The following is a 25,444-nucleotide window of genomic DNA, read 5'->3' as shown; positions in this document are numbered from 1 at the left end:
CAAGCTATAAAATACAATAAACCTTTTCCTCCCCAAGTTGCCTTTGGTCATGGTGTTTTATCGCATCAGTAGAAACCCTAACTAAGACAACCCCCATTCATGATTCCACATTCCTGTGTTTCAGTTCCTCATAATGAACCATGATCAGTCCAGCACATTAATATATTTGGAGGGGGGCTGGAAAGATGGTTCAGTGATTAAGAGCACTGGCTGCTTTTCCAAAGGACCCAGGTTCAAGTCCATTACCCACATGGTAGCTCATAACTTTCTGTAACTCCAGTTCCAGGGGATCTGATGCCCTCTTTTGGCCTCCATATGTGGTGATAGGTATGTGGTACACAGACATACATGCAAGCAAAATACCTGTGCACATAAAATAAAAATAAAGGAGAAAAATGTTTAAAAATATATCTGGAGAGACAGAGAACCGGACTGCATTCATATAACTTTTATACTGCACATTTATCATTGTTTTGTTTTGATATTATTGTTAATCTTTTATTGTGCCTCACTTGTAATTTGGATTTTATCATAAGCTATGTATCACACACACATATGGTGTGTGTTTACATACACACATACAGAAAAACATGATTACAAATTGCTTTGTACCTTCCAGGGTTTCAGGAACCCACTAGGGGTGTTGGCAAGCAGTCCTCACAGATGGCTGAGGGCTGTGGTCCTCTAGTTGTCTAACATTTGACAGAGCAGCAAGCTGAACTCTGACAAATAGAAACATATCATGGCCTGTGGTGACATGGATGATCTCATACAGCATACAGCTTATGAAATATTTATATTGCTACCATTTTGCCATTTTAACCTAGGAGAGGCAAATCACGACTTCTGACCTGACAGCTCCACCTATGCGATGCTGCAGTAGTAACGCCACACAAAGCCAGCAGCCATAGGTGCCTCTTTCTTTATGAAGTCAGACAAAAATCCTTTGTGGGTTTTTCCTCCCGGCCCTCTGAGACTTGATTAAGATAGAGTGATGGGCTGTTAAAAATAATGCTTGGCTCTCTGTTCTAAGTAACAATAAAATATTTCCATATAAGCATAGAAGTAAGCCTAAAGCCCTTAGTTCCTTCCTAAGTGAGAAGACTTTGCTTTCTTAAGTAATAGAGAAATATGGGAATATATCCCAAAAAAGAGGGCTTGTTTACCATATGCGAGACCAGTGAGAGGGAAAAGGAGGGAACTAAGGAAGGTAATTCTGGGAAGACAGAATCTTTGTTATCTAAGAAGATCTTCCAGCAGGTAAGGCAAACCATTCCCAGCTTGCTGTAAGAACAGACTAAGAATTCAAAATCCTTTGTCTTTTAAATACAGAAATAACAAAACTGGCTTTTTCATCAATATGCTTGAAATTAAAGTTCTTGTCAGAAATGTGATAAATTACACACCAAAATTTAGCCATCTCTGATGTAAACAAATATAACTCTCTTTTGTGAAACCTCTACAACTTTCTGTATCCTTTTTAACATACTTATATATCGCTTCCTGTAACTTCCATAAATAAAAGCAGAGCTAGGGAGTGGATAAATGCTTACTACCTAAGCATCAGGACCAGAATTTGGATCGCCAGTCCATATAAAAGCCAGGTAGACTCTGTGGGTCGCCTGTAATCCCAGTGCTTAGGAGGTGGTGACAAAGGAGCCCTAGGGCAAGCTGGCTGCATCTATGAGGGCCAAGTTAAACAAAACACTTCTTTATTAAATAAGAGAAAGATTGACACACCCAACATTAACCTCTGACCTCCACATGCAAGTGCACACATGTGCAGCCACATGCATGTGATCACACATAAACACATAAATGTACCATATATTCATACACGCGTGCACAAATGCACATAAGCCCAAGGTTCTGTGCTAATGTGTCAACATTTCCTTAGAAATAATTAAATTAGGCATCAGCCAGAGTTTTCAGTTACCTTAAGATCTTACAAATTATCTTAAACTGGTAGAATACAAAACACAATTACTGTTGAAATTAGTTTGCCATAATAATGGCTCGACTTGGTTAAACAAATGTACATTTTGCATACTATTAAACATTTGTTAGAAGTAATGCTAGCTCATCCAGTCAATGAACCTGTAAATATTTAGGAAGAACATATCTAAGCAGACTAAAAATACTCCTGTATATTATACGTGCAAATGATAAATAAGATATAACTGATTTTAGTACGTAAATTATTAAATTAGTCTTAATTATTAACACATTTGCATAAATTATATGACCTTGAATTCTTAAAATATTTTTCTTTTCTTTTTAAGAGAGAGTCTCACTGCCCCCGTTGCCCCTCGACCCTCTCTACCTGTGGCAGATGAAGGAGCTGACCCTCCTGTGAGAGTGGGATAGCTGGCTATGCCCCTCCCCTGTCTGCCAGGTGGTGGTGAGGGCAAGGGAAAGATGCCCTGCCCCCTCATCCCTGCCATCTGCGGCAGGCACGGGGCTGAACCCACCCCCCCCACCCCCCCACCCCCCCACCCCCGTTACCAGCTGCAGCACTCAGAAAAGCTGGTTCTACACCTCGCCCAGGCAGCACAGTAGAGCGGACCCTGTTGGCAGGGTGTGGGTGAACCAGCCCGAGAATATGAGTTTGGGAGATCTGACCTGCCCCTCGACTTCCAAGGGAGGGATGCTCCCCCACCCCTTCGCTGCCCGTGGCAGCTAGGAGAGTTGGCCCTGAGGTCATTAGCACAGGAGTGCTGTCCTTGCTCTTCACCAGCTGCAGCACTCAGGAGAGTGGCCCCTGCACCTCCCCTGGGTAGCGCAGTAGAGCTGGCCCTGGTGATGGAGGTGGAGGTGAGCTGACCCTGAGAGCAGGAGAACTGGCCCAGCCCCTTGCTCGTTGCCTCACAGGACAGCTGGGGCAGTGCTGGAGAGTTTGGCCTGGTGGTGAGGACTGGGGAGAACTGTCAGGATGACCAACCCTGCCCAGAACCAGGGTTGTGAATTGGCTCACCTCAACATCCACCCCGTCTATGAACTGCTAGAGCATGCGAAAGGGCTGGACCTGCAGGTCCAAAGCTACAGGATCTCCACAACACAGGACAACAGGATATGCAAGAGGAGTCCCAGTGAGGGCCCAACATCCACAGTGTAGCAGAAGCCAGAGGCCTCAAACCAGACCCATGACTCTTTGCAATGAACGTTCGCAAGTAAAGGTATATGGGCTAAAGGGTTTACTGTGTGACTCACTGTCATACACTGCAGCTTCCACAGTGAGATTTTTCTTTTCTTTTCTTTTTTCTTGAATTTTCTTTTATTTTATTTTGGGGGGAGATAGTAAGGGCAGAGGGCGGATGTGAAGTGATGGGGAGATGAATGGGATTGAAATGTATGATGTGAAAGCCACAGAGGATAAATAAAAAGGAAGTTCTAAAAAAGACTATGTAGTCCTGAGTAGTCTGGAACTTGCTATGTAGAACAGGCTAGTCTTGAACTTACAAAGATCTTCCTGCTGGCATTAAGAACTTGCTCTACCATGCCTGGCATTTGGATGGAGTTTTTTAATATTATTTTTTAGCACTTTGAAAGTCTTGGAAGTTCAGTTTCCTCATTTTGTGGGAATTTTAGCAATCTTATCTAAATGTGTATTTATTTGTATAAGCCTATGAAAATAAATGTAAGCAGCAGCCCACTCCTCCCCCCACGCCTGCCCCATGGCCTCTGTCTGCATCAGCTCCTGCCTCCAGGTTCCTGTCCTATTTGAATTACTGTCCTGACTTTCTTCAGAGATGGACTGTGATGTGGAAGTGTAAACCAAATGATCAGCCCTCCACCCCCACAAAACTCCAAAACTCCCTTAATCTAAGAGCTTGCTTGCTTCTTGTTAGTTTAATACTAGGAATCAAACCCAGAGCTTTGCGATGCTAATTGCTCTACGTCTGAGCTTTATTTCCGCCCTTGGTTTTATGAGACAGGGTTTTGCTGTGTAACCCATGCTGGCCTACAAACTTATGATTCTGTGTCTGCCTACTGAGCGCTGGGATTACATGTGTATGGCATCACTTTATGAGATTTTGATAATCTAATATGGTAATTCCATCCAGAGGTAGGAAAAGATTACACATTGCTACAGAAAATAAAGAACTAGAATTGTCAGTGTTGTGGCCATCGTCATTCATGACCATCTTCTCTTTCCTCCTTTTACTAGCACTTACTGTTCCATCCCCAAACTGATGCTTATCAGGATAACACACTAACTCTTCCACATATTAAGACAGTAGATTTATAAAATGTAAACTTTCAGAACTAGAAAATAGCATGCACATGCAAGAACACTCAGAGCTACACATTTAATTCTCACAGAGAATTCATGCTTGAACTTATCCTTGCTCTCCTTGGTTTCTTCCCTGTTGCATACCTAATAACAAGCCAGTTAGCTAGAATAATTGCTGTATTCCCTCGGTGAAGCACAGGCAGTGTCCAGTGATTATTTTTTTTTAACCAACTCGCTGCTCATCATCTTCAGCATGTGAACCAGGGCATCATTTGGAGTGTGGAAGATTTCACGAAGCTTTCTACATTACGTAAACACTAGAAAGGTTTCTCACAGTAGCAATGGTGCCATTTCAAATGTCTATGTGTAGAATTTTGTGTCAAATAAAATCTCATGGAAATCAGAAAGGAGGCAGGGTCTGAATATTTGAAGTATCTATGGAAACAAAAGAAACTGGCGTTTGGAATGATGTTTTAAAATAAGTTCTAAGTTCTAATACACTCTTGATAAATAGTGTTCTTTTATATCTAATCAGAAAGGCTCCAATAAAAGTGTAATAAAAGAGCAAGTGAGCCGGGCGGTGGTGGCGCACGCCTTTAATCCCAGCACTTGGGAGGCAGAGGCAGGTGGATCTCTGTGAGTTCGAGACCAGCCTGGTCTACAAGAGTTAGTTCCAGGACAGGCTCCAAAACCACAGAGAAACCCTGTCTCGAAAAAAGCAAAAAAAAAAAAAAAAAAAAAAAAAAAAGAGCAAGTGAATGTTGATAAGAGGCTAAAGTGATAGCACCAATAGAGAAAAGTCACCGGGCGCCAGTGAGACCAGTGACAGTGGGTTTTGTGAGGCCAGATACCTTTAGTAGAGGCTTCTTCACTCCTCATTGTAAACTTGCCTTCTTAGAAAGGCAGCCACATCGCTGTGCCCCAAGTGTTGTGCATTTGTCTGTTTTACTTTGAGTTCTCATGACTAACAAGTGCCAAGGCATATTACAATAAAAAATAACCAACCTGTGGGGTATACATAGAGTCTGTTCAAAGAACCCAGTCTCCATCTTCTGTAAACTTGTCTTTAAGAACCCAGCGAGGTCTTAGTGAAATCAGTGCTTATTGGTATGACCTCAAGGGACCATAACCCCCGGGGACCATGACCCCAGGGGACTACAAGATTGTTTTTTTTTTTTAAATGATCCCCTAATTGTCATAAAAATATCGTCTTATTCAGTATGACTACGATAGTCTGATCTTTGGAAACCACTGGAGTTGTGAGTAGGAAAACACTACCAATCATTCTGAATGTTTACTTGTTGCAGCACTTCACTTTCTGATCATCCTGGGCCATTCACTATATAATCCTTATAGGTGAAATTTGTTTTTCTTAAAAGATGGGGGATTTTATGGGACTAGATCTCAAAGGTTAGATGCTTGGCTGTAAAGACTCCCTTGGACTGCTTCTTGGTTGTTGGCTGTAGCAACATGTTTTCTTGCAGAGATGAAGCATCTGGTTTTTGTTATCTCAATGATGCTGTGCTGGGAATATTAAGATTGCGACGGAAATTTGACCGTATTCTCTATGTGGATTTGGATCTGCACCATGGAGATGGTAAGCCCTCAGTTTCAAAGATACTTTACTACTAGGACAGCAGGCTTTGATCAATAAAGCTACTTCTAGGCAACTAATAAGAGGAGAATTGCCTAATGCTATTGAAATATCCCTAATTGTCATTTCTGGGCTAGGTGGTGCATAGATTCCTCGGACTGAAACCATTCCTTTCTCCTGCCCAAGCCGGGCAGGCTCCTGTCATTTCCTCTCTCCTGTCTCCTGAAGCTAAACTTTATAATAGAAAATGGAAGGATGGGAGGATCTCACTTGTGTTTACTCCAATGTCCAGGAAGCACTTTGGGGCCTTTGAATGGGTTTTTAGGGGAGGTCTTGGGTTAGAGGTGAGGATCTTCTCTCTCAAGGTACAATGGCTATAGGAAGGACCAACATTTGGGGGTTTTCATTGCAGGCTATCAGTTCACGAATTGATCACTTTCTTTGTGTTACCAACATATATATAATCCTGGGATAGGAGTACATTGCAGAAACAAAGAATTAAAGATAACAGAAAAGGATTAAAAACAAACACCACACACACTGAGAACCGTTCTCCATGAATTTCTCACTACTTGCCAGGGTGAGACACAGCCTTGATTTAAAATGTTCAAAGCCTCTTCAGTACCCATTACAGGGGGCAACATGTCACAATGGCTTATTTTTATATGACCAGTGAGCCAAAAATGGGTTTCCATTTTTATTTTTGTTGTTGTTGTTTGGGTTTTTTTTTTTTTTTTTTTTTTGAGACAGGTTTTCATTATGTAGTTCTGGAACTCACTCTGTAGACCAGGCTGGCCTTGAACTCACAGAGATCCGCCTGCCTCTGCCTCCTGAGTGCTGGGATTAAAGATGTGTGCCACCACCTCCTGGTGGTATGCATATGTCTATGTGTATATAAATGTGTGTAGGGGCCATAAATCATTTAGGGTGTCTAGGATGTTTACCGTCTAGCCACATGTACTTTGATGACTCCTAGCCTAGAGAAATGGTTCTCATGCATGATTGTGCATCTAGTGGCCTGGGGGAGTTTATGTGCTGACTGCTGTGCCCCAGGTATCACATACTCAGACTAAGTACGTCACTCACGTAGTCTGTACTCTGAAAGTACGTCATTTGTATTACAGATCACACCTTGAAAACCACGTTCTTTATGGAAAAGTAGACTTTTTTTCTTCATTTTGTTTTGTTTTGTTTTTCAAGATAGGATTTCTCTGTGTAGCCCTGGCTGTTCTAGAACTCACTCTGTAGACCAGACTGGTCTCGAACTTGATCTTCCTGTCTCTGACTCCCAAGTGCTGGGATTAAAGGTGTGCGCCAACCACTGCCTGGCTTGAAAAAGTAGACTTTCTTTATCTCACCCTTCAAGGCCTCAAATCGGCCTCCCCTCGTCTTTCTAACCATTTCTTGCAATTTTTCTGTTCAGCAAGCACATCTCAGTGTTCCAGATATGTTTCTCTAACTCTACCTCCTTGACTTTGCTTCCTTTTTCCCTAGTTTAGCCACCTCCTCCCTCACTGCACCCCTAAACTCTACCCTATTCATTCAGGTTCCAACAGCAGTGGGTTATCCTGACCACTCCAGCCCAAGAGCATGCTGTGTGGCTGAAGCCCTGTGTGTTCCTATTGCTAGTCACTGTTTCGTGTTGTACTCTTCTTATTATTCATTTAAAGTATCCTTTCTTCCTACAGAAAGCATAAGTTCTCCCAGAGCAGAGATCAAATTGTCTACTTCTTTCTGTCAGTACTGTACATATAGTAGCAGCTCAATAAAATATTTGTTTTGTGAATGAATAAATGCTTATGGAATTCAGGGTATTAGTACCAGAGTTCAAAAATAGACCCCACTCTGCCAAACCATGTAGAATGAAATAAGACTGTCACCTGAAACCGTTCTTTGCGTTCGCAGTGTTATTCCTACACCATTTCAAGTTTCCTGTTTCAGCCAACTTTTACGGGGTGTTTCATTTCACTTTATTTCCCCTCTTCAGCACCTCCCTTCCAGTGACCTTTGCTCTACCCCAGAATTCTTACACATTTGCTTTATTTTAAATCTCCCATGATTCTACCACTAGTATCCTGCGGGTGGCTTCACCGGCTCCTCCTACCCCCACCCTCACCTTTCCCTACCTAACCTCCCTCTTCTTTGATACCAGCTCCACATCCCCTGCCTCTCTAGGTCCTTTTTAAAGTCCATTCTTTTTAAAACCCCACCTGGTAGCTTTTAGTGTGAGACAAGATACAAATGGCCACTGAACACATGAAATGATGTGCAGTGCCCTAATACTAAGAGAAATGCAACTTAGAGCCATTCCTTTGCCTAGGAGTTAAAAGAAATAACAGCTGCCAGCGTTAGTCATCGCAGGAGAAAACAGAAATTTGCATACAGGATTGGTGCAAATGTAAATTGCTCCATTTCTGGGTGTATAAATCATTAGCAGTTTCATAAAGTGCTCTTGTTTAGTACTTCTGCCTCTGTTGAAATGGTCTTTTCATTTATTTTATTTTGTTTACTTAATGCTTTCTGCCTGGAGTCTTTAACTGGTTTTAACTACCTCCCTAGGGCAAAACACAAGGCTTGGGAAATTCAAACATACCTGTTATATACAAATAGAGTTCATATTTTTTTAAGGTCTCTGTTGGCCTCTAAAAAAGACTTAAATACATTTAAGTCAACACAGAGACAATATCTTTGTTTGAAATATAAAGGAACACAGTACCTGAATTCGCCAATAGTCCTTCCATTTCAGAGTGTCTGAGTATGAGTGTGCGACCCCGAGAGGAGAGGGTAGCACTGGGCAGCATGGCCAACACATAACTAGTGGCTTTGGAGGGTTACTTTGAATCTCAGCTTTTATCTCCCAGGCATCTAGTCATCTTCTGACTGTTAAAGAAGAAGGAAGACATCTGTCTACAAAAGCTCCCCCCACCATCTTCCTCCAGGCTTTAAAACGGTTTTAAAGCTGCTATTAACAACTGAAGGTGCCCCCTACTCTGGGCACACACCAAACCAGTTTGAAGTTGGCGAACAGCAAGCTCCTTTAAAGTTTTATTACTACCCTGGGTTTCAAGAATTTAATTGTATTTCTCTCACTTCCTTTAAGCAGTTCCAAAATACAAACATTTGTTTTAGTAAATAAATAAACAGAAGGCAACATCCTCCTATACAGGAGCTGTTAAGGGACAGGACTGTGACTATTTTTCAGCAGGAAGATGGAATGTAAGTTACTTGGTGCTCATGGGACTTTGGGTTACCCACTTTTATAACCAAGTCTATATTATAGAGAGGCACCTCATCATTAAGTTTTAACTGAATAAAGTTGAATCACTGATTTATTAGTTATATTTGAAAGGATTACCATATTATAGTTCTTTGAAAAAGTCCCAGGAATTTAACTAGAAACACTTAAACAGAACGGACCATGAACCTGCCTGGCTGGTGCGACTTTTCTCTACTCTGTTCTGTGGATAGAGCCTTAGTTCTGGACTCTTGGTTCTTTCATAGCGATTCGAATAGATGTCGGGGTGAACTTGGGCATTCTATTGCTTGGAAAGAGGAAGCTCAGTTCCAGTTTGTCATGGATTGGGGCTATATTCTACCTTGTCTGTAATTACTGAAATCAGAAACCAGCAGCTTGTGTTCTCTTATTTCTCTGTCATTATGTATGACTATAGCTGCCTTCTCCTCTCACCTCCTTCCCATAGCTACTTGTTTAGATTTGCAGGTGTTGAAAACAGAAGTTGCAGATCTGATGTGATCCTTTTGACTTTTTTCTCTTGGTAGGTGTCGAAGATGCCTTCAGTTTTACATCCAAAGTTATGACTGTGTCCCTGCACAAATTCTCCCCAGGATTCTTTCCAGGTAAGTCAACTGCATGCTTCCCGTACATTATATGTCTAGATTCTACAATTCCATTACATACTTCTTATATCTTATTTTTATATGTATCCATGCTGTTGGCACCTTATTTGTGCTAGTCTGTGTGAAATTTTAACTCATATCACTTCAAGTGACAGTGAGAAAGGGAATGACAATGAATAGATTTTTTTTTTAATTCCGGGTGATTTTTATGGTCTGTGAACAGACAGACCACTTATTATTTTATCACATACCACATGTAATTCTGATAACTGCAAATTACATGTGATATTAGCTCTTACTGTTTTATCTCACATAAATTACTATTTCTCAGTTTCCTTCCTGTTTTCCTGCTTCCCCAAACATTGTTTATAATAAATATTTCTCTAGATTGTTTTCATAGTTTCATCTCCTCAGGAACAACCAAGAAGTTAGATTGTTCTCCTAATTGACCATTTTGCTGCTCTAAATTGCTCTTGGACAGTCCTTTGTGTTTTCTAGTGCTCGTGTTCCTGATGCCTGATCATAGTGTTCCTGTCTTTCACAGGAACAGGTGACATGTCTGATGTTGGCCTGGGAAAAGGTCGGTACTACAGTGTCAATGTGCCCATTCAGGATGGCATACAGGACGAGAAGTACTATCACATCTGTGAAAGGTATGGCAGTGACGCCGAGCTAGTTGCAGGTAGATTGGATCTCAGAAATGTGCAATGTTTTTCAGTCTTCACAATTCTTGTTTTCAAGGAATAATTGGAAACTAAAAATCATCGTATGCTCACACACCTTTTACTTGGGTTTTTTTTTTGAGACAGAGTCTCTCTACATAGCCCTGGCTCTCCTGGAACCCTCTGTGCACACCAGGCTGGCCTCAAACTCAAACTCCCAAGTGCTGGGACTAAAGGCGTGCGCCATCACCATGCCTGACTCACATAGCTTGTAGATACTACTCACTATGCTTATTTAACATGCTAACCATGCTGTTGGAGAGCACTAAACAGTTGGGCCAGAGACCAGAGGTATGACATAACCTCCTTTACAGTATGATAAAGGCCATCCCAACATAAAAGCTTTTAGACTGTCGCATGGAATCCCTTCACTGGTCCTGTCTTGCATGTGTGTCATCTCATCAGACCGACAGGGTATGTTTCAGTTTCTCATGGAGACATGTGCTTTTCTCCACTGGCATGAATATTAGAGTTGACAGTAGTTAGTTACCATTGATTATTGCCTTCTACCTCTACACGCCCTTCCAAGTGTAATCAGAAAGCAGAGCAAGAGGAAGAGATGGGGGATTGGAGAGGAGGGACTGTTTCTGTGCCAGAGATAGAACCCAGGGCCTTTTATACACTAAGCTATATCCCTCCCCAGCCCAAATGTCTTTTTAACCTTGAGTTAAGGATCAAATAACCAGCATACACATATATAGGCAGACAGTTTGGTTTGAAGGCCATTGGGGTTCAGAGTCCTACAGAATGGAGAGAGGTTAAACTCATATTCATAAAAATTAAGACTGGCCAGGTATGCTTTTACTGCTGATAATGGGAGTGGACAAGGTAAATCTGACTAGAAGTCCACTAGGCAAGCTCACTGAAAGTAAGCAGTATGGATGGGAACACGTTTGATCCCTACCCCCACCCAGCTCACATTTCTCCCAATTGCTGGTGGAAAACAGGGACTTCCCAGAGGAGCCTGCCTGCGCTGGCCACCATCCCTGGCAGTTGTGTAAACAGAGTAGAACCATGAGAAATAAAAACTTCAAAGGCGCCTCTTAGCTCAAGAGATAGAGTGAGGCAAGGGATCGTGCATTCAGCAGCACTAGCCTCTTCCGCATCTTCATCGCGTCCCTTGTCCCTCGGATAACTCTGGATTGTCAGGCCTGTCACTGGTGATTTAATTGCCCTTCTTTGTTCCCCTTAGGCTCTGTTCTGTCCTTGAGATGTGCAGATCAGAACTGCTTATGTAACATTACCAGTGAAGATGTCCTGTGGTTCTCTGTAAAAGGAAATTTATTTTGTTTGTCTTTTAACCTCCTTCTTGACAGCGCCCAACATTTTGTTGGCCTTTTTTTAAAACCGTAGCAGGACACTAAGTTGTTCTCTTCGGGGGACTGTCCACATGGTTTCTTAGAGCTCTTTCCTGGGTCTTAATTGAAAGATCATCATTTTACCAGCCCGCAAGTATACTCTGGAATATCTGACCCTCTCTAAGTGGATCACCTTACATGTGCCCCTATTGAATCATCTGCCAATCATAAAACCTCCTGAGATTTTCCTTTGTCCCCCCATCAGCTTGGCATTTCACTGCCTAGGGGAAAAAATGGAATATGATGTGCAGACTTAAGGATTTCCCAGCATCTACTCTCCTGAAGGAAGGCTACTATTTATCCTTCAGTCATAAAAATGTCTTTTTCTCCTCTATATTTCTTTGTTTAGTACACCAATTCCCTCTAAATGATTTTTCAAAAAGTTAATGCCATGGCAATTCATGTTTAATATAGCCTTGGTATTAAACATAATTAGAAGCATTTTAAAAGTAAATATAGCCCCAAGGTTACATATGATTTCCCTTTACAGAGTCCATTCTGCCACAGGCATCGTGGTACACTGATGGCTTGCATTCATTAAAGAGTCTTCTGGCTTGTCAACTAAAGAACCAGACATTCATCAGTTTATAGAGGCAAGGATTGCCCTTTGAGCTTCATGAGTAGTATAAACAGTGATCACCCAGAATAACAGGCTCCAAGTTTTCATATGAATCATAATGATGATTTCCTTTGCCTTTCTTCAGAAGTCAAGTCTGTTGAGGGCACCATGTCAAGCCACCTTTCACTCCAGGGGTGCCAGGAAGACCGCCTATGCCAAATATCTGCCCTTCCATTGTTGGCTTATACCTGACATTCCTGTAACAGGAAGGAGACTTTCTATAATAAAAAAAACAAGCCCCTAAATGAGATTTTGGCACAGTCTCCTCCCCAAGCCCGCTTAGGATGAGGCATTTCATTTGATGGACAGCAGACTTGGCAAAGGTTGGAGTGTTGACCCCCTGGCTGTCAGGCGGTCAGATAATAGAGTACAAGGGGAAAAATATAGAGAAGGTGAAACTGTTTGACATCTGAATGGCTTTGCATAGTTTTGTAAATTCTAGTAACCATGCTTCTCAATCCCAGCAATTATCCTCTGAGTACTTCTACCTAGCGTGCTTTGGAACTAGAGTCCCTAACGCAGGCTATTGTTACAGCTGACCCTTCTGCCTACCCTAGGAAGAATCTTAAAAGGAATAGCTCATCTTTGGGGAAAACCATGCCACCTGTCTGTTCTGTCCTTGTCACCTGTTTCGTTCCGAAAGCCCACTGGTTCTCTGGCTCACCGCTCGCTCCAGAGATAAAAGAAGCTGATTAGCGGCAAACATGGATGGCGTCTCTCAATTGCTAGTTTGTTCCTGAGCTGGTTTTGTCTGTGGGATTCATTGAAACTCTTCCCCTTCCTTCTCTCCTCTCTCTTTTCTTTCCTCTTTTTCTCATTCTCTTTTGTCTGTTTCTTTCTTTCTTCCCTTCCTTTAAAATAAAACAAAAACAAGATAACCTTTTCTTGCTTCTAACCTTTCATGCGTTGCCAGCTGGTCAGGCAGGGACTTAATAGTTTCATCACAACACTGAGCCCCACATTTAAAATTTCTTCTTATAATAGACTGGATATGAAAATAGTACATGAATATTTTCTAATACCATCAAAAGATCTGGAGGTTTTTTGATTTTGTTTTTGAAATGACAATTTCTTATTAGATATCCCTGGGTCATTTCATAGTAACAACAGAGGTTCATTTCATAGTAACAACAGAGGTTTGTGATTTCCATAAGCTTCCTCTAGGTTTTATGGGAGTTAGTAGAGCTGGCATTGTAAGTAAAACCCTTTATCAACCAGCATAAAGGAATAGTAGCATTACTATTGCCAGCATGTCTCTTCCCTCAAATGGAAGCTTATGGCTCCAGTATAGAGATTTTATATGAAACAAGATAATAATAATCCCACCAAAATCACTCCTAACTCAGAAAATCCTGTATACCATACTCAAAAAGTTTGGAGGAAAGAAATATTAAATATTGTCATCTAGAAGTGCACATAGGGGTGTGGCTCTGTGGTAGGGCACTTATGAAGCATACATAAAACTCTAATATATATATATATTATACACATACACACACATATCCATGAAGCGTTGGACTTCATCCCCAGCAATGCGTCAAGTAGGCATGGCGGCACATGTTTATACTCCTAATACTCGGGAGGTAGGCATAGGAGGATAAGTCAAGTTATCCTTTACTACATAGGGAATTTGAGGCCATTCTGGATACATGAGACATGTAGGCTACATGAGACTACATGTCTCAAAGAAAAAATTGTTTTATTAAGAATATTCAAGTGTGGGACTGGAGAGGTGGCTCAGAGGTTAAAAGCCCTGACTGTTCTTCCAGAGGTCCTGAGTTCAGTTCCCAGCACCCACATCGTGTCTCACAACCATCTATAGCTGATTCTGGTACCCTTCTCTGGTGTGCAGGCAATACATGAGGACAGAAACACTATACACAAATAAATAAATCTTAAAAACAAAATATTCTTCAACTGCACTGCATAAATGTATTATCCAAAGGAGACACTGATGAACAAATTCTTCACTAAGAGGACTTAGGAAAGATTCTGTTAAACTAGAGTTCTCACTCAGCAGCAATCTCTATCTATATATGAGGATTTTTGCGAAGAAGAGATATCAACCTATCCTGAGAAATATTCTTCTTCTAGTAAGCTATGGTTTTTATGTTATTCAGAGTTGATCCTCGGGCTATTACTCTTTCCTATAGCTTATATTATGTAGTTCAAAACTGAAGTAAACCTTTGGTCACAGTCAAAGACCACCGACCTAAAGAAACTCAATCATTCAAAGACTGAATGAAATTTTAAACTCTTAATCTCTTTTAAATATGTATTTTTATTTCTAATTATGTGTATGCATTGTGTGGGTATGTGCATATGACTGCGGGTCCCTGTGGAGGTCAGATGTTGAATCCCCTGGAGCTGGAATTACAGGTAGTTATGATGTATGGGTGCCATCTTTCCAGCCCACCCCAATGTAATGTTTTTGCCTCTTTCCATTCATAAAAGAACATTAGATTTTTCTATTTTAATTTAAACTCTTTTTGCAGTGTGGGGGAATTAAATTATTTTTTAAAGCTTATCACTTGCTTTTCAAGAACATTTGTGGTCAGCCGGGCGGTGGTGGCGCACGCCTTTAATCCCAGCACTTGGGAGGCAGAGGTAGGCGGATCTCTGTGAGTTCGAGACCAGCCTGGTCTACAAGAGCTAGTTCCAGGACAGGCTCCAAAGCCACAGAGAAACCCTATCTCGAAAAACCAAAAAAAAAAAAAAAAAAAAAAAAAAAAAAAAAAAAAAAAAAAAAGAACATTTGTGGTCCTATTCTGGGCTAGATGGAGTAGCCAACCCAGAAAGTACTTGTTGTTCTTTAGGACAACAGCAGGGTCATTAAAAGAATACCATATTTCACCATAAGCTTTTATTTCTCATGTCACTCACATCCAACAAAAAATGGGGAAAAACACACACATCATTGATTCTTAATCTAGTATCTTTACAGCATGTGCTTACAGGATAAAAACTGTCCTCTGACTTGAGCATCAACTGGGAACTAAAAGTCCTTGGCGTTTTAAGTGCAGCATTAGTTCTGGGAGTCCAGGACCAACATCTACCTCTCCAAAGCCTCTCTGACCTTTCTGCAAAGGAACTGAGCAGCTCCTCACTTTATATTGTTTATGAAACATTAGTTAACATGAAGGAGGAGGGTGGGGTGAGGGGAAGTTGCCTGTGCATACAGGTGCTGTGCTAAACATCTGACCTGTATTTCTCTTGTGGGCATGTGTGCATGTTTAAATATGAAGAAACTTTTATTCGTTCATTCTACAAAAATGTACCATGTACTGTATAACAGATACTACAGTAGACACTGGGACAGGAAATAACGCAGAACCTTGCAACTTGTAGCTTGATCTCTAGAAGTGCACTTAACTGGGGCAGGAGTAGCTCTGAAAGTATGCATTGTATCATTTGATCTTTGTGACATTCTACACTCTCTGAAAGCAGGTATGATTATTCTCATTTTTATAAGGAAGAAAACTAGAGAAAGTATTGACTTCTCCAAGGTCATACATTCAGTAAGTAATGAAGCCTAAGTAATGAAGTCAGACTTTGAACCTGTGTCTTTCTCTAGCCATTGACTAAGTTGTCTCTAAAGTATCTCATGAAGTGTGAAATTCAATTGTTACAAGCATTGAAAAGGTAACATCCCTTTGATTTCTTAGAAAACTGTATTGTAGGCATTTGCAGAAAGCATTTTTAAAGATAAACCATTTAGCTTTATGCAAATTAGCCACATGACGTCTGCAATACACATCTATTGTGTATATGAACATGCAGCTGTGACTTTTGCCAGAAAAGAATCCTCAAGATTCAATTTCTAATTTTATGGACAGAAAACAAGAGTAAATGTTCCCAAATTTACATCTTCGCTATAGAATTCTTGATTTAGGTCTGAACATGGAGGCTCTGAGTTTTCCTTTCCCTTCATTTGTCTGACTTCCTCCTGTAGAAGGTGAATGGTGTCATCTGTCATTTTATAGAGCTCTTCCTAGGGAAGTGTATCCTTTTCATGTGCCTTTTTTAGACCAGTATTGTGAAAGATTGTTTACTTCTTTGCACTGAATGACAACACTTCTGACACCTCTCAGTCCTGGCGTATAGGGTAGAGATTCTCCAGCCACACCCTGAACTACCCCATCAGGAAGTAACCTACTAAATAAAATGAGAGAATCAAATGATATCTCCAAGGGAGATTTGATGGAAGTGTTTCCTTTCAATGTTGACTTTGGATGTTAATATTTAAAGAAGAGATGTTTCAATGATGATAGGTTTTTCGAGAAATTACCTTCCACTTAGACTTGCATCTGGCACTTGGCCCTCCGTATCATTGAAATTTAGAAACAGATAGATTCTCAGAGAAAAGAGGGCCCAGCAATTTTAATTTACTTCTTTGGGTTTCATGATGTGGTAACAGAAGTACATCACACAGATATTCACACATAAATATTTTAAGCAATACGAATTTTTTAAAGTCTCTTTAGTTTGATGAAAAGGGACAGACTCTCCAGAATTTGTATTTGAGTACAAATAATTACATAGACTTCCATCTTCATCTCCATTTTCATTACAATTGGAGAACTGGCAGAAACTCACCACGCAATTACCCTACCTCTCTCATCATTTGGGTCACAGCTATACTGCCTGGATAATCACTAGTCACTTTGGTCCAGTGACAAAGGTAACAAAAGCTGCCAATTCATTCTGTAAGCCTTGCATCTGGATCTTGGCCCTCCGTAAGTAAGGTATTTTTATTACATGCTTTTGTTCGATTTGATAAACTTCTATCCTGCCTCTCTGTAGTGTAGCAGATGTAAAATTGCCTATTGTTTCTGGAAAATAGATGAGTCAGACACTAATTAAATTCACTGATAATGTTAGCCACAGGTGGAAATGAGGCCAAAGTGGGCCGTTCATTTATTCTTCCTGGCTTGATTTATCTTTTAAAATATTACATTCAGAAGGCTTTAAGAGCCTCACAATGTAGGATAATTTGGAGGGGGGAATCCTGTGCTTCATTAGCTGAGTTGTCCTGAGCCAGTGAGCTAACCGTGCATGCCTGGAAGACTTGTATGAGAGCATAGTGGGAGCCGGCATCTGCCTTCACCTAGTCTTTAGGACCTGAAATGCATGCGGTTAGAGGGGCCATGCAATTTTCACTTCCTTCGCCTCTCATCCAGACTTCACCAAGTAGCCTAGCACACTCTGTGAAGCAATGAAATCTTCAGAGGTAATTGTAATTGTTTTTTCCATTTAAGTCAAGGAGGACAATGTTCTGAATTCTGTTGGGGGTCACTCTGCTACTCTGGTGCACATTGTCACTGTTCTTTCCTTAGTGATGACTGATCCCTGCCCCTGGAGAAAGTGATGTGATTCTTTGGCAAGAGTTTAATAGGTTCCGATGCTAGAACATATTCTGAAACTGCTCAGAGGCAGGAAGACCTTGTCCTAAATGGAATCTTGATAATCATACCCTTAAACACCGGACTTTTCTGAAAAGGATCCCAAAGGATCTGTACTCAATGGAATGTTCTAACGTCAAAATTCACTGCTCCCTCCACCATGTGACCCCTACTTCCATTGTAATTCTACCCTCCCCTTAGTCTATAGCCGATACCCTGCCCCTTCAGTCCTGCCTTGGAAAACTGTTTAAGCTGTACATTAATGGTACAACTTTGAATGACTGCATCTAACACTGCCTTATGCCTAATAGCTACTTTGATGCATGAGCTGTCTAACTGGCTTAGGTTTACTTGGACTATACAGAGGTTGAGTTAACACTGGATTCCTCTACCTGATGAAGAAGCCCGGGGCTGAGCTTGGGCGGACCTTCATCTGCGTACACTGTTGCCTATTATGCTGTCAGGAACAAGCCATATCCACTAGTACTTAATAAAAAGCCCTATCCACGAACCAACTGAGTTAACAAGTGAACAGGGGTGGGGGCTTAGGGGAGGAGCACAGAGAAAGGGCAGCGTTTGCCTGGAGATGCTCTGAGAGCAGTTGTGTGGGAGCTTGGGGTGACAGAGTTGTGTGCGCCAGCTCCATGCAGGAGAATCCTGAGGAGATAGGGAAATGGGGAGGGGATGGGGGCATCTTAAATGTATGAAGGGTGAAGTAGAAAAATATCTATCCTATTTAAATATAGGCAAGCCTCACTAACTCAGCCTAATTAGAGGAAAGCCAGTCTGAATCATGGAATATTTGAAATGCATTTTTATTACTTTCAAGCATTGGACATGCTAGTAATTCAAAATAGACTAACAGCATAGAACAGCACCTCAGGGAAGGGGTTTTAAGAATCATTTGTAATTAGCATATCAATTATTTGTATGTAAGTGGATGTGCACAAAGTGCATAAAAAGTTTATTCTCCTAAGTAGGACAAACATTCCCCAGTGCAATCCTGTTTACACTATTAATTTGCTTAGCCAGCCCTTTTTGTGCCAAGATAGATGTATGTAAGAAATGCTTATTTCCTCAGGGAAGAATGAATCGCTTCCCTGTGTTTAGTCCAGTAACTAAGAAGCTGAGCGCCACTTGATTGGTTTGGGATTTCCAGGATATGGAGTTTTAAATTTGCATACAGACTAGAGAGATTTCATATGGAGAAGATCTGGCAGCCATTGCCAGAGACCCAGTTTCCCCATCTGGATTTCATTGAAGTGATCTGGATTTCATCAAGCAACAGGACACTGATCCTAAATGATCCACCAGACACTCCAACATAGACATGTTTAAAATACATCCTGCCTGAGAAAAATAACTGCCAAAATATGATAAGTTGGAATTACTCTATGTGCAGTACTTAAAAGTAATAAAAATGCATTTCTTTTTAAGTCCCACAAAAAACATGCAATATCAAGTTAATGATGAAAATCAATCCCAAACTTTTTCTTGAACACCTCATTGTGTGACAGCATCGCACAGATTTCCAATCATCTGGGAGAAGATATTCTATTTTGAAGAGCTATACCAGGTGCTAACTATATGGTGGGATTTCGGCTTTGAATCTTAGTGAGGCCCTCCTGAGTAAAAACGGGTGAGGGAAGGGCTAGGAGCACGTTTATTGTTAACAAGTCATTATTGTCCACATAAGTTTGAGAAGCTGGGCAATTGCATCGAAAAAGAGGTTTTATAGGGCAGGAAGAAATATGATTAGGAAATGAGAAGCAGAGATATCTGCCTGTATTTTACCCTACACAGATTAAACTGTGCTCTGGGTAAATGGTGAATTTTCCAAGTCTTAGCTAGACAGTAGAAGCAAGTGTGGAGGACATAAGCATGAGCAGTAAATATACACACCAATGTTGCAACTACAGTTTGGAATGGCTCCAGCTCTCCCCTTTCCCCCAAGGGCATCACTAGCCAGGGTCTGCAAAGGCCAAATAGCTCTTTGGCTTCCAATCTGATTTTTTGCCTAAGAAATCAGAGAAGTTGGTCTCAATTTTAATAATATATTCTTCGAACCTCTATATAACAGAAAGGCACTTGTGTTTCTGCCCCCTCTTAAAGTGAATTTTGTGTTTGGTGAAAGGTAATAGATTGGCAACACTGGAAAATGAATTACTGTATTCCCAGAACAGGTATAACCAGGCAGTGACACTATGAAATTTCTCTCTGCCTTTGGGGACCATTAGAGTACTACTCAGGAAGTCACTGCTATAGTGTGCTGTGCTGAACTCGACAGTATCCTAGTGGGCTTTAAGAATTAACATAGCACTCGAAGGGCCTGACTCAAGGCCATTCATTTATTCATTCAGCGTTATACAGTGCTTACTATGTGCCTGGTGCTGGGAGAAGACGTTCACGAACGTTGTATCATTTAATCTCCACGATAACCTGTGAGCGGGAGAGTATTATTCTAGTTTTATAGTGGAGGAAAACAAGGTTCAAAAAGCAAAGTGGTCTGTCCATGTCGCCATGCACACACTAGATCCAGGCTTCCGACCCTGTGCCAGTGTTCTCCCTGAACTGCATGATGTGGAGGTTACAGAGGGGGACGGAGGAGACATGTTCAAACAATGTGACACACAGCTGAATGTCATTTGGTCCGTGAGCACTCCTGGTGGTTTCAGAGCAGTGAGCTAGCCCAGATCACATAAAGGGCTATTAGCACAGTGAGCTTTAGGATTCATAGCCTTTCAGTCTTCTTTAGACCCGCCTCTCCGCCCAGCCCACCACCTGCGAGATAATGTATACCTTGCTTGCTGGTGGGTCAGGCCTTTCGGGATGAAAAGAGCCTGAGAGTCCTGGGCCTTAGTGATGATACCATCGAATTCAAATTGGGATTTTTATACTAATTCTAGCTCTGACAATTCACTCCAGGCCACTAGTAGGTCCTTTAATTCTGTATGACTCACTTTCTCTTGTGTGAATGAGACTGGTTTACTTCCAAGAAGTAGAGAGAGAGATAAGTAATAATACCCTAAAAATAGTGCACTGCCCTTTCTGTTGCCAAGGTGAAATATATTTAATGAGTAGAATTGCTTACTACAAGGCCAGCTAGAAAAAGATGCCAATTAGAATCTACGTTTTTATGTAATGCTTCAGCGATAACAGAAAAGATAGCTCTTTAAAGTGCTACAAAATACGTCATGAAAGGTAAAAGAGCAGAAGTTCTGAGAGGTTGTGTGCTGCTTGGTGGGCTTGGGGAGTTTCAGGTTCAGCTTTTGTTTTATAGGTTGGGTGTTTTAGATGTCTGAGGAACCAGTGCAGCTTGTCTGATGCTAAAAGCAGAGAAAAAAAATCATAGGAAATTGAATGCCTTCTGGATGTGTTCAAGAGGCCCCTATGGCCCCCAATGAAATGACACATCACCTTCACTGCAGGGAGCCCCCACTCTAATTCCTTCCTCCCACAACTATTTGTAATAGAGCTGAAGTCCCTGAGGCATTTGCCATATGCTAAGTCCCCTGACAGCGCCGAGGCTTTGCAGAATGAGTCAGCAGGACCTGAGCCGAGATAGGGTGGAAAGAATGGAGAAAACACATACATGGAAGAAAAGTTGACTGGCCTGCCATTTGGGACTGATGAGTGACTCTTTGGGGCCTTAACACAGCCCTCTTCTGAATCCCATTAAATCAGTGAGTTTAGTGTTTATTTATAGCTCAGAGAGGAGCTTGGCTGCTGGCATGAACTTCTCTCAGGCTGACTGGGGAGAGCTCAAAGCATTGGGAATACTCTCCTCTGTGGTCAGAGCTTTTTCAACTTTTAAGTTTCTTGGTTTTTTTCATTTCTAGTGAGGGAGTCTCTACGGCAGAGGCTCTCCAAGTTTCTCATGTTGTGGTGACCCCAGCAGTACAGATATTTTCATTGCTACTTCATAAATGTAATTTTGCTACTGTTAGGAATTGTAAATATCAGATATGCAGGGTATCTGATAGGTGACCCCTGTGAAAAGGTCTTCTGACCCCAAGGGGTCATGAGGCACAGGTTGAGAACCGCTGCTCTAGAGGGTGTTGATAGTACTGGTTAGAAAACATGGGAGATACTTGGCTGGCTGAGCTGAGGTATAAACTAGAAAGTCAGGAGATGGAACCTGCTGACAGCCTGTCTCTATCACAGGCCTGGCTAGGCAGGCAAGTTAGGGTTACCATGTCCTGCCACCAGCCATGATCATGACTGTGACAGTCAGTCTAGCATTCCAAAGCCTGGAGATGAGATTTTAGATTCAAAATTCCTTAAGAAACTAATAATAAATACATATTCTCCACTCCTCCCCCCCCCGCAACACCGCCACCGCCTCTCACCCCATTTCCCCACCCCAGTGAATGATGTCAAGTGTTCAGAGCAGAAACTGTGGGTGAATATTTCCAAGCTTTTGAGGCTTTTCTTTTATCTCAAAGTATCACGCCTGTCATCAACCTTAGCTGTTTTCCTCCTCAGCCTCCAACACCCTCCCCCAGATTAAGGCCTGCTGAAGTCTCTGTGCCTGCTTCTCCTCATTTGCATAGCCCCCTCTGAAAACCAGACTGAAGACTGGGGGATCAGGTTTCTCATCAAGAAAACTGCATTTCAAATGAATGTCTTGTATGTTTATAAGGAAGTTACTAATGTAGTGTAATGAGATGCCTGTCTTCCCCCTCCTTTCTGGGGAAGAGATTTTATACTTTCATAAAAACCTAAAATGAATGATTTACAGTGTAAGAAGTAGCACTGTTACTGCCATTAGGAAAGGGTGGCATTTCATCCGGGTATCGTTTAATGACTATTTATTGAATGCCTACTATGTCTAAAGTCAATTTGATTCTACGTTCAAGAAAGTTAGGGGAAATTTTAAAATATTAGATAAAGATTGATTTTCATATTCATACACATTTGAATAAAATAAAACATGGAAAGTTGCAAGAACCATAAAATTTAGGAAGCTGCAGGCATTCAGAGGAAATAAATACTTCAGAAAAAGAATTAAGGAGGTAACATTTGATCTGGGTTCTAAAGGGTACCTAATTACTCTGTCTTTACAAAGTGTGCAAATGCATGTGCATATTTATAAAATCTGGGTCAAGTTTGAATATACAGAAATTGTAGGGAAGGATGTTCTGTAGAGAGGAAGCAGTAAGAACCAGAGTTGGAAGAAGCCGCCTTGTGCATGGAGGATAACAGTGGTTCAGTTTGACTGGACTGGAAAGTGAAGAAGAGGCAGAAGTTACAAAGACTGGAAAAGGAGGTACGAACTGCAGCCTGGATGAGCTCGAATTCATAGTTCTAAAAGCATTAGGCAAACCAGTGAATGTATTAAAATGAGGAAATAATAAAATCAGAGTTTAGTACGCAAAAGTAATATTGTATCTTGGCACTGCTATTACGTGAAACAAGGTGGGTGACATTGCTGGCACAGGACCTGCTACACCATCTAGTTCCGGAAGTCATGGTAGCAGCTAGACTATAAGAATTTAGAGGTTCTCTGCTGCCAAGCTGGAGCTATGCCACTTAACAGATGTATGACACTGTATAGACTTCTGAACTTCACTGTGCTGCAGTTTCCCTGCCTGCCTTGTAATTGTTATGAGGGTTAAATGTGCTAATACATACCAAGTATATAGAACTTGATATGTCTAGAACTCTGCTCTGGATAAAAATCTTCAAAAGAATGTTAGCCGCTCATATTTTCTCCATACATGGAAGAGATGGAATCTGAGATATCCTTCAAAGAATGACTATGGCTATAGACGTAGAGAAAGATGACTTGTAGCCACAGGCAGCATGTGACAAAGGGCCTGCCTGGATGGAGACGCAAAGTGAGTGAGGTAAGCATTTTGCCTGTGGGATGACATAGGCCAAGTGGCTATTGAGTAAGAGGTTCTTAAAAGTAAGCCAGAGGTAGATCAGGAGGGACCTTGAGTCATAAGCTAAAGTAGAGGGACACTGAAGGATTTGGGGAGAAAGCAAGTGACTTGTTCAAAAATTTCCCCTAAGGAAAATTAACTTATTGGCAGTTTATGTGAAAGATTGGACAAAGAAGAGACCTGATGTACGGCAAGATGTTAGGAAGGTATGGGCGGATCCCCTGTGGATTCAAGTGTTCAAGGCGAGTGAGAAGGATGCTAATGATGAATAATAGGAGAGGAGCAGGGTGGGGGACCTCACAGAGGTTCTTAACTCATGTACAGTTTTGTACATGAGAGGCTGAAGGTGTGGCCATCATTAATAGACACAGGAATTGCAGGAAATAAGATGGTAGGTTCAACAGGGTCCAAATGGAGCTGAAAATCACTGCGCCTCTGCACAAGCTGGCAGGCTGGTCCCAAAATTTATATGCAAATCCAACCAGGAACAGCCCAGACAGTCTTGAAAAGAAAGGAGAAAGTTGGGAAACTCATAGTTTCTCATTTTCAAACCTGACTACAAAGTTGCAGTAATCAAGAAGTGTGGTGGTGACTTCAGGGTAGGCCCATAGATGAACGGAACTGAGTTCAGAGAGGAGAAACCAGCCTCCAGATTTACAGTTGTTTGATTTTATATAGCGGGGCTGAGATCGCTGAGTGGGACAACTGGAAAGCAGCATGTAAAGCAATGACGTTATAACTTTACACCATATAAAACAGACTTAGATCCAATGTAAGTGTAAATGCTAGATACTGTAAACTGTTAGCATGAAACAGATTATGACCTTGGATTAAGAGATAGTTTCTTAGACATGACATCAAGAACATAAGCAACAACAGCAACAATGGGTAAAACCAGACTGTCAAAAGTTAAAACTGTTTGTTTAGATTATAATTACAACAATACTCCCTTCCCTTTCCTCCCTCCAACTTCCAACATCCCTCCCTTGCTCTCTTCCAAATTTATGGCCTCTTTTTTCACTAATTGTTATTACATGTATGTGTGTCCAGGTATATATAGAGATATTCCTAAATAGAACCTGTTCAGTCTGTATAGGTTACTCGTATGTATGTTTTCAGGGCAGATTTGTACTTCAAGTGGCACTATCACGGAAGTGCAAAGGTAATCCACAGAATGGGAGTGAATCCTTGTCGGTCATGAACCTGAACATGGACTGGTGCCTGGGATATACTACGAATTATTACACCTCAGTGGTAAAAAGCCAACCCACTTTAAAAATGGACAAAGGACTGGACTAGACACTGCTTTGATGATGTCCCCATGGCTGATAAACACAAAAATAGATACTCGACTTCATTAGTCATCAAGGAATTAATTACAAATGAGGCCACAGTGACAGGGCTGTTCTGTAGCTCCATGGCAGAGTTTAGGCAGGAGGCCTAAGGTCTCTGGGGTTGGATAAAATGGGATAGTATACCTTACCCATTAAGGTTGTATTTCTGTATTTAAGAATATATATTTATATGCATATATACATATATGCATATAACAACAGTTAATGAAAAAAAGAAGCCATGAATTTGAAAGAGAGCAAGGAGGGTTTGGAGGCAGAAATGGGAAGAGAAAAATGACGTAATCATATTATAATCTCGATAAATAATACAAAAAACTAAAAGAAAAATCTAAGTTTTGACAGAGAATCTTATAGTAAATAAATTAAAACAAAGCACAGGACAGCGTACATGAAATGCAAATAAAGTAAATACTA

The 25,444-nt window shown here is 41.2% G+C and overlaps 1 protein-coding gene across 4 annotated transcripts in view; it reads left to right on the top strand.

Annotated features, from left to right (window-relative positions):
- The window catches only part of Hdac8 (histone deacetylase 8), a 220,145-nt gene that overhangs the window by 64,845 nt on the left and 129,856 nt on the right, over nucleotides 1–25,444 (top strand). For all 4 annotated transcript variants that reach the window (XM_057759662.1, XM_057759660.1, XM_057759661.1 and 1 more), the window contains exons 5-7: nucleotides 5,719–5,831; nucleotides 9,609–9,686; nucleotides 10,231–10,339. In XM_057759662.1, coding sequence (XP_057615645.1) covers nucleotides 5,719–5,831; nucleotides 9,609–9,686; nucleotides 10,231–10,339 — 300 coding nt within the window. The remainder of the gene's footprint in view (nucleotides 1–5,718; nucleotides 5,832–9,608; nucleotides 9,687–10,230; nucleotides 10,340–25,444) is intronic.

This window comes from Chionomys nivalis, chromosome X (assembly GCF_950005125.1).
Source record: "Chionomys nivalis chromosome X, mChiNiv1.1, whole genome shotgun sequence".
Taxonomy (NCBI): Eukaryota; Metazoa; Chordata; class Mammalia; order Rodentia; family Cricetidae; genus Chionomys; species Chionomys nivalis.
The sequence above is the reverse complement of the archived record's forward strand: the minus strand, read 5'-3'. Positions and strand labels throughout refer to the sequence as shown.